This window comes from Manis javanica, chromosome 14 (genome assembly GCF_040802235.1).
Source record: "Manis javanica isolate MJ-LG chromosome 14, MJ_LKY, whole genome shotgun sequence".
Lineage (NCBI taxonomy): Eukaryota > Metazoa > Chordata > Mammalia > Pholidota > Manidae > Manis > Manis javanica.
The window spans coordinates 65,782,651-65,793,467 of record NC_133169.1 but is presented as its reverse complement, the minus strand read 5'-3'; the positions used below and the strand labels follow the sequence as shown (position 1 = coordinate 65,793,467).

The window sequence follows — 10,817 nt, the reverse complement described above, 5'->3', positions numbered from 1 at the left end:
TATATAACTTTATATTTTTACTCATGTGTAAGTCTGTGTATGGGTGGGTGCTTGTAAAATGTTATTTCCTTCTCTGTAAAATGTTCTGGCTCATCTTCATGTTGAGTTCATTATCTTGTTTTAATCTTTAAGCTTTCATTTAATTTTTAATTTAAATAATAATCTGTTTCCATTTATGTTAGTTCTAGTAAGTTTTTTCAAATCTTTACAGTCAAAAATTATTCACACTTTGTTTTATTCTTTTTAATTTTTTTAGTTTTAAAAGATATGGCATATATTAATCTTATGAGTCAACTACTGGAATGAATGGACCACTTGAATATTTATTTTTTTAGATCAATGTGTGTATGTATACACATATATGTATTTTCATGTATTATTCTTTAACACATAATTATATGAACAATAAATTATAACCCATTAAAATTATAAAAATAAATAAGTGTTAAATTATCCATTGCTCATACATCATGCAAATGCTCCAGAATATCAGTGACATTAAAACAGGAAGCTATTAGCTATACACATGATGGATATAAAGCTGAATCCAACTGAAGCATATTTGCTGAATGCTGAGGCTTAAATCACACTTCCTTGCACTTCTAGATAGAGAGAGAGCAAAATGGGTAATCAACAGAAGAAAACAAGATGACGAAGTTCGATTACTTCCCATCATATATACAATATTGACATACATCTCACTATTGAAAGGAGAAAATATTAGAGCTAAATATAAGTATAAACAACATACTGTATTCACTTTAAAATATAGATTCAAATAAAATGAGTACATATCTGTATATTTGTAATTATAAGTAAGTGTAAAGTATAATGTGAAATTCAAATTAAGTAACCAGTATTGAAGTCATAAATTTATTAACCCTTGTACATTTTTGAAGACATGATTGTAATATGCTAAACTTTTCTTCTAAAACACAAATATGTACCAATTATACTAGTGTTGAAAAATATTATACTCAATGTCAAAAACTAAGTCAATCATTTCAAAAGATGAAGATTTGGGAATGTAATAAAAGCATAAACAGACAAGGCTCACATCATTAGCTCTCACTTTTCCCCAGTAAATTCTAACACTTCTTTTCATGTAAAGATTTATTTGATGCACATTAGCTGAGATCATGAGCCAGAAAAGTATAGAAACTTATGCACATATGTGTGTATATATATATACATATGTATATTTCAGCAATATTATCTGAGAAATTTGAGTTTGTTCTTTAGCAGATTTTAATTCCTGTAGTTATTTGATACAGAGGTTGAATTGGCAGTGCCTAAAATGAACTCTAATAAAACACACATCAAGGAATCCCATATCATTTATATTTGTGTCCTGGTCAGTTATGATGGAAGATTAATACCATTTTTAAAATGTTGTATAAGAAGTAGATTGTAAAGTGAAATTTTTTAAATAAATAAAACAACTAATTCTGCAATTAGACCACAAATTATTAATACATTCTTAGTTTTTTCCATATGTTATACAATCCAAAGTTGTTGAAATGATGTATACACATGGGTGTAGTGAATACAAAGTTTGTGGAGAGGTAGAAGAACTGCCTGTCTATGGAGAAGTGAATCTCCCAGGAAGAAGTGTCCCTCCTCTTTTATTCTCTTTATGAATTGCTTTTGAGATAGAAGCAAATGTTTTATTTGCCACTGTTCCAGGTTTTAGATTTAGATAATACAAAAGAACCACTGTAATCCGCCAGTGCATGCTAAGGAAAGATTTGTTAAACAGTATAGTGCAGGAAGAACACAGACATTTAATGCAATATTAAGGAGATTCAGAACACCCAGGCTGTTTCCAGGGACCATTCTTAGTCACAGAGGACATGTTTCCTCCGGATTGCAAACCAGAACACCTGAGAATCCACATTCCCTTTCAAGTATGAGACTTTTCTGACTATCTACTCAAGTACCCAAAAGCAGAATGCATGATCAATAAACAAAAATCAAGACAGCCTAACAGAAACCGGGTACAAATATGAATGTGCACATTTTTTCTACCAATGCTTGAAAGCTGTAACTGTCAGACCTGAGGACAACTTCATTCTTTTCCATTAGTATACTTTATTCCAATTTGCTGCAGAATCACCACCAGGGTTCCACATAACCCTGGAGATAAGCACAGATTTGCAACTGAGCAGCTAAATTAAACTTTACTTACACAAATCTTAAGAATAAAGTGCCTTTATTCTTGGAGAAAAATGATATTCCCTCACCCAGAGCTTCTTAGTGATCAGCTTCTCCAAACCAGCTCTCATGGCTTTGTTTCTTAGGCTGTATATGATGGGATTAAGGGAAGGCGGCAACAAAATATAGAAAGATAATAGAACATGATCGGTGACCGATGTAGACCCTAAGATAGGTTTCAGATAAGCAATAAAAGCAGTTGAGAGAAAAAGTACAACCACTACCAGGTGTGGGAGGCAAGTGGAATAGGCTTTTGACCGTCCTTCTGTGGATGGAATCTTTCTGACAGTGGAGAAGATGTATATGTATGAGATTATGATGCAGATAAAGCAACATAAGTCCAAGACTGCATTAATAAGAATGAGCACGATTTCTGCAGTTACATTCTCTGAGCAAGTAATAGCTAACAACTGGGGAATGTCACAAAAGAATTGCTGGATTTCATTGGGCCCACAGTAAGTTAGGGAAAAGGTTCCTGCTGTATGTATAATGGATATCAAGCCACTGCTGAGCCAGGACAGAGTCACCATATGCACACACTGGCCCCTGTTCATGATGAGCTCATAGTGCAGAGGATGGCAGATGGCAGTATAGCGGTCAATGGACATCGCTGTGAGCAGGAACAGCTCTGCCACTGCCGCAAAAGGCACCAGGAAGACCTGCATGACACAGCCAGAGAATGAGATGGAATTGATGTGGGTCAAGGAGTTGGCAACAGTTTTGGGCACAGTGGAAGACATGAGGCAAACATCAGAAAGGGACAGATTCTTTAAGAAGTACATGGGAGTGCACAGGCAGGGATCCAAGGATGCTATGGTGACAATGAGGCCATTCCCCACTAGGGCCAACAGGTAGATGACTACAAAGATCCCAGATTGTAAAAACTGAAGCCTCGATGGGCCAGAAAAACCCAAAAGAAGAAATTCTGCCACCACTGAGATATTCTTCATTCTTGATGAAACGTTCTGCATTTAAAAAAAGAAAAGGTATGGTTAAAGTGGTCAAAATCCTACACCTACTTAAGTTTACTTCAGTACAGCTAAAGAAAAACTGTGTTCCTATTTAATGTTTGTCACTTGAATGTGTGTGTGTCCATGTGTATTTGTGTTTGTCTGAAAGACAAAGTGAGAAACAGTTTTAAGAGTATATTTTCTCCAACAACATATCCAATTAATTAGTCATTGTACATGTACCTTTCTTTTCAAAGTTTCTGTTTCTCTAGGTGTCTAAGTGTTATAATGCAATGGAAGCATATGTACAAATTGTTTACCATATTCACTGCACCATGCTATCTATCCGTCATGGAGAAAAGTCTTAATTTACATGTGAAAAGAAGTGAAGGGATAGATATGAAAAATGCAAACATTGCATGCCATGTCCTTTATCCTTGTGCTTTACAATTTTTGACTTTTAGTCAATGGATTATTTGACTAAAATTAATTGTTCTCATTTTCATCTTAAATATGAACTTCACAAAACAATGGGCATTCTCTAAGGTCATTTTATACATTTTTGATATCTATATGCCTAGAAAGATGATAGAAAGATTGGCTCCCTCCAAAAGACCTCTGATTTTTTTAAATAACAGGAGTAAACAATAGCAATCATTTCAAGCAGGTATTTGTCATTTTCTTCAGTGCACAAGTTTTATTAAAATACTCCTTCACTTAACTCTCATAATACTATTAATGTATCTTTTTATTTACTAGTTTTGGTCCAGGCTTCTTCTTATTTTATTATCCCACTAATGTTATGTGTTCTCTCCCTCTACACTTCTCTCTGCACATACATAAATAAACACACATACACACAAGTTTTAGGCACTGTATGTGTGTGTGCATCCTGTTTTATACTTTGAGTAATATACATAAATAATAAATACATAAATAAATAATGATTGCAATTGGATATTTGAAACACAATATATCTGCTCTCATCCTTTACTAGAAGAAAACCACTTAAAACCAACAATTTCAAAATTATATTCACTACAGATTATCAGATTTAATAGTGGAGAAGAGATTTATAACTGAATTATACAAGAATCTATGTCACACATAATCAAATGCTTGGAATTTTAAAATTATTTTTCTTATCTAACCCATAATTTAAGGCACCTTCCCATTTCATATGAATCAAAATTAAGCAATGTTTATTAAGACACTAGCTTATGATCCAAGTTATATTCTATATATTTTAGTGGTATTTATTTCCAAATTAGCTATATTTTAATTATTTCACATCATTATTTTACTTCATTCTTCATTACTTTCTGTTTATAACTGAAATAAAATGTACCTAATATCTTAACCAATTTTTATTGATTCCAGTGAACTCAGCATCCTTTTATGCTTTAAATAGTCCTGTAAATAACTGTTTCAAAGTCTAATATGCATTTGGTATATGAGCTGATGTTTTGCAACATAAGTAAGTATATACATATAGTTTTCCTGTGGCCTGTTAGCAAACCCATAGTTTAGAAATCTTAAAATTAACATGTAATAACCCAAGAAACTTTTACTTTTGAAGAATTTAAGAATTTCCTAGCAGGTCTATGCTTTTCTGGCTGAAATCATTATCAACAACCAGATTAAAAGAAAATAAACTCACTAAAGTGTCTGTTCTGTAGAAGATTCAAGACATCAGCAAGCTTTGAGTATTGTTGCTGGTGAAAGTATTACCGATGATTAATCCAGAAGGACATCACTAATTCTGACTTTCAAGAATTGAGAAACTCCTTTCCTGAAAGTCACTTTGATTCTTGATGTCTCAACTTTAGCACAGTTTTTATAAAGAGCAGTCAGAACGAGTATGACGATGATATCAGTTTTCCATCTCCCAAAGGCTTGAACTCTGGAATATTCCAAAGAGAAATGATGCCACTTTCATTGTAATTGACTTACATGATCTGTCCCTCACTGTTATGAGACAAATCTTGGCACTATGCAACCTGTGAAAATAAAGTAGCACAATGGCCTTTCCTTAATTAATGAGTCACTTCCTATGTTGGCATGCAGTCAAGAATCTCCATAATTGGTAAGAAGGCACTGAAGAAATATATTTACCCAGACACCCAGTGAGCTCTTATGGAGAAGAGCCACATACCTGGCACTTTTCCAGGTGCTGGTCATCTTACTCCCAGTACAATTACACTTTTATTAACTTAGTATATTGAAATCACAAAGTCATATTTCCACTTGTAATGTTGGAGTGTCCATTCATATTGTAGAGATCTGGGCTGACAAATAAGTGATTTCAAAGGTTGATATCAGTAGCAGTAGGGGACAGCGAATATGAGAAACCGAGTCAGAATGACGTTTTAAGCAGAGGGCTTAGACTTCTTCTGGAGACTAAGCACCAAGTCAGCGCTCCCCTGCACTTTTATTGTTACAGCAAGCGAAAAGACAGGCATCGATTAATGATTATAGGATGAGTTTTTTCATCAAGCTAAACAATTGCAAGCTAATTATTTATTAAAGTTTCTCTTATGTCTCATCAAGTCATCCGGCCACGTGAGCCTCACGGTGTGATCCTCATCTGGGTTTGCCTCGGAAAGGATCCCGAGAACTGTTTGCAGTCCTCGTCACACCGCTCATGACTCGCACCAGATTCCAAGACACACCACCTATTGTTCTTCTCTCTTAGATTAGTTTCGGATACAAATCATATCGCTCTTTCTCTTAGATTAGTTTCGGCTATAGATTAAGTTTAAGCAGAAACCAAATTACAGCAAGGTTAACTGCTAGGGTGTCTACAGATATCAATCAATATCACAAACTCAAAAACATCCAGTCTATACAGGCAGTGGGGCATATGAAAGATAATTTAACCAACAATTAATTTACTTATACTTAGCATTGACTACATAATAAATTAGCTCACATTTAGAGAATGTTCAGTAATTGATAGGCCGTCATGTACACAAATTCCTTGAGACTGAGTGCAATGCAAATGCACATTACTATGATGTGTTAAATTCCAGAGTCAGTTTTAAAACTCTTGTGAGATTTTTGGAAAAAAGCTTAGTAAATACAAACTGTTTAACAATATTCAGAAAATAATATAAGGTTAGTTTAAGAAGTTCTTGAAATTTGAACTCAAAAGAAAGTTCTTTGAGAAAACAAGTTTCTTTTTCTTCAAGAAAATAAAGTTATTCAAGTTCAAGAAAGAATCTGCTTACTCAAAGAGAAGATCTTTGTAAATCCAGACAGAAGAAATTTAACAACCCAAAAGCAAATGAAGAAAGCAGCCTTCTGCATTTATGGAGCTTCATCAGAGGAGTTAATAAATGCTTTATGGGTGTCCAAGAAGGAAAACATGCAGAAAAAAGGTAGAAAAACTTACTTAAAAAATATAATGACTGAAAACTTCCAAACTCTGGGGAGAGAGATAGACATCTGTATACATGATGGATAAATGCCCCCTACAAGTTCAAATTGAAGACTTCATGGAGGCACTTTGTAATCAACAGTCAAAAGTTAAAGAATAATAGTTTTTAAAACAGCTACGAAAAAGAGGCTTCTCACATACAAGGGAATTCCCACTAGGTTAAATGGAAATATTCATTTTATTGTGTTTCACTTTACTGAAATACATAGCTAATTGCGTTTGTTCCAAAGTGAAGGCAAACCTGTATTGAGCAAATCTTTGGCAATAACCCTCATTTGTAATAATACTCATTTTTGCATTTGTCCACTTATTTCCATTTCCTGGAACTTAATAACTTTGTAAAGCATATAATTACTTTCTAGTGTCTTTTCATTTCACAACAAAAAACTCAGTTTAACATTGCTTTAGGGGATGTTTTGAAGTAATGAGTCTCTCAATGTTGATTTTCTGGGGCTGTTTTAATTTTTCCTTCATGTTTGAAGGATAGTTTTCAGATATAGCTCTCAGTTGGCGGCTTTTTTTTTTTCATTGGGGCACCTTAAATATGTAATTTGGCTGCCTACTGTTCTATAGGTTTTCTGCTAACAGATTCCTTCATAGTCTTTTCTGTGTGGGCTCCCTTCAAATGTCACTCTACTCTTGCTGCTTGCAGGACTGTTTCTTTTGTCTTTCAACAGTTTGATTATAAAGCATCTCAGTGGGTGCCTATGTGAAGTTCATTGACATTGCTGGATTTGCAAATTTAAGTATTTCCTCGATTCTGGGAAGATTTCAGTTATTATTTCTTCAAATAATCTTTGTGGCCTTTTCTTTCTCTTTTATTTCTGGGATTCCCATACCACATGCATTTTTTCCGCTGGGTGTTCTCCAAAATTTTCCTTAGGCTCTGTTCACTTTTCTCGTTCTTGTGTTTTTTTTCCTCAGCCTCAAAAGTTCAAATGTCTTATCTGCAAATGCGTTCAATTATTTTTCCTGCCTGTTAATTGTAAGAATAGAAATAGGTTAGCATAAGCATAGCCATCTTAAAGGCCTAGAAGCCATTTTCTGAGTATGTGACTTAGAAAGAAAAACTGGAACTGGGTAAGGCCTGAAAAACAAGCTAATCATGAACACCAGATGGTGGGCAGCTGTGGCCTTTAGTCAGCTAACCTTGGTCAGCTAATCCTACATACCAAGCTTATCGTGCAGAACCTCCCTGACAATTGAGGAGTGGTCTTATCTTGCTCCTGCCTAACCCCAGGATGTATGTCTTGCAAGAATAATGTGCAGCTGTGGAAAATTACTATGAGTTAAGTGTTTTGAAAATGCTATATAAACCCTTAGCTTTGAGTGCTCGGGGTCCTTGTTGAGACCCACTGCGTCGGGCTGACATTGGACCCCAGCTAGCTGGCTGAATAAAGACTTTGCTTGAATTTACATCTCTATGCCTGTGTAGTTTGTTCTCTGGAGAGGCCTCAGAAGCCCGGACCCTAACATTAATGAATGTATGCTGTTGGAAACCTTTACTGATTTTGTTTCAACACAGTTAATATTTAATATTAGAGAAAATTCTGTTTAGCTCTTTTGTACAATTATTATGTCTTTGTTAATATTCTTTGTCCATATTATTTTCCTTCAGTTGATTTTCCGTGTCTTTCCCTTAGGTTTTTAACATATGTAAGGCAATTTAAAAAATCATTGTCTTACATCTACTGCCTGTGTTCCTTCATGGGCAGGTTCAGCTGTTATTCCTATCTAGGTTCAGCTGTTATTCCTATCATAATACATAATTTTGATTCCTTGCATAACTTGTGATTTTGGTTGAAAATTGGACGTAAAAAAGAGCAACCTCTCCCAAAGAATCCAATATATATATTATAAACCTACTGTAATCAAAACGGTATGGTCATGGAATTAAGAGTTATGGACAGATGGAAAAGAATAAAGTGTTGCATGTGTTAACAACTAATCTTTGACAAGGACTCAAAGAGAAAACAATAGAGAAAATCTCTTCAATAAATTGTACAGAGAAAGCTGGATAGTCAAATGCAAAAGAATGAAATTTGACATAATCTATTCTTACATAAGAAGTAACTAAAAGTGAAAGAAAGACTTAAATGCAAGACCTGAAAATAGAAAACACTTCAAGTAAAATATTGGGAAAACTTATATTGACATGGGCAAGGATTTTTGAATATGACAGCAAATGTGCTGAAGAAAAAAACCAAAAATAAACATTGAGACTAAAGCAAACTAAAAATACTCTGCACATAAAAGGAATGAATAAAAAAAACTATAGTGGAAAATTAAGGAAGGGAACATTATATATACAAATCACATATCTGATAAGGTGTTAAATCTAGAATATAGAAGGAAGTCCTATAACTCAGGGGCAAAAATACCTCACAAAACTTGATTTAAAAATGGGCAGTAAACCTGAGTAGAAATTTTTTCAGTGAAGATATACAAAAGGCCAGCAGGTATATGAAAAAAAGGTCAATATCAGTAATCATCATAGATATAAAAACCAAACAGCAATGAAATAATAGGATGATTATTAACAAAACAACAAAAGATAACAGTTGTCAAGGATCTGGAGATTAGGGATTTCTTGTATGCTGTCAGAAATGTAAATTGGTGCAGTATTTATTGAAAATTGTATTTAAGTTCCTCAAAAAATAAAAACAACTACCATATGATACATCAACTCCTCTCCTAAGTATATATCTAAAAATAATATATCCACTCTCCCTTGTTTATTGTAGCATCATTCACAATGTCCAAGACATGAAAAAACCTACTTGTCCAATATTCTATAAGGAGAAAAAGGAAATGGGATATAGATGTCCACACACACACATACACACACACACACACACACACACACACACACACACACACACACACACACACATATACAGGGACTATTCAGGGACTAAAAGAAATTTTGCCATTGGGACAACATGTATGAATCTGGAGGACATTATGGCTGTTAATTCAGACACAGTATGATAAATACTGTATGATTTTACTGATAAGAGGAATCTCAAAATGTCTAGCTAATGGAAGCAGTTAGAATGGTGACTGCCAGGGCCTATGGGATGAGGAAAATGGGGAGATGATACACAAAGGGTGAAAACATTCATTTATAAGGTGAAAAAATTGGGGCATCCAATGTACAGCTTTGTGATTTTAGTTAACAATACAGTGTATACTGAAATTTGCTAAGTGAATGCACAAAATAGTGGTAACTGTGTAAGATGATGGGTGTGATAATTATCTTGATTGTGGCAGTCATTTCACAGAATATAATGATATCAAATTACCAAATTGTGCACCTTAAATATATATAATATTTGTGAATTATATACCAATAAAGCTGGAAAATTTAACATATGGCCATCTCAATAGACACAGTAACAGCATTTGACAAAGGACAACATATATTTATCATAAGAATTCTCAAAAAATTAAAAGGATCTTATCTCAGTGCAATTAAGGCCACCTATGAGGATACTAAAGCTCAAACCACAATTAAGAGGGACAATAGAAAGTTTCCCCTATAAGATCTGGTGCAGACAATGTTGCCAACTCTCACCACTTCTTTTCTGAATAATAGTGAAAGTCCAACACAGCAGTTAGACAAGAAAAATAAATAATAGACATCCAAATAGGAAAAAGAAGAAAATAAATTGTGTGTTTTTTCAGATGATGTATCATATATAAATATGTAACACCAAGAAACTCAATTTAGAAAAGAGTACTAATAAATTCACTAATGTTGCTGAACACAAAATCAACATACACAATATGGTATGTTTCTATAATAAACAATAAACTATCAAAAATTAGAAAATAATCCCATTCACAATGCAAAAAAAAAATGAAATACTGAGGAAGATACTTACCAAAAGAAGTTTGGTTTTATTTCAATATTCTTACATATGCTAAGACTCACTTTTGTTACACATGTATGATAGTTTTACACTGGGGCGTGTTCTGTGTGTGCTTAGGAAGAATGTATATTAAGGGGCTGTTGAATGGCATGTTCTATATGATGTCTGTTAGGTCTGTTTGGTCTAAACTATAATTCAAGTCTAATGATTCCTTACTGTCCAAAGGATCAATCCAATGTTGAAAGTTAGAAAACAACTGTTTCCTGTTTCAAGGACTGAAGTTTTAACTATGCTAGTGTAAATCTGGTATTTATTCTCTCTTCTGTGACCTGTTAATTT

General features: G+C 33.9%; 1 protein-coding gene across 1 annotated transcript; it reads right to left on the bottom strand.

Moving 5' to 3' along the window:
- Positions 1-2,195: 2,195 nt before the first annotated feature.
- Positions 2,196-3,164, bottom strand: LOC140846046 (olfactory receptor 14A16-like). The gene has a single exon (XM_073221463.1). The coding sequence runs from the start codon at positions 3,162-3,164 to the stop codon at positions 2,196-2,198; it is 969 nt and encodes a 322-aa protein (XP_073077564.1).
- Positions 3,165-10,817: the final 7,653 nt, after the last annotated feature.

What these genes read in the sequence shown, in the direction of transcription:
- LOC140846046 (XM_073221463.1), bottom strand. Translation starts at nt 3,164, where the DNA reads ATGAAGAATATCTCAGTGGTGGCAGAATTTCTTCTTTTGGGTTTTTCT.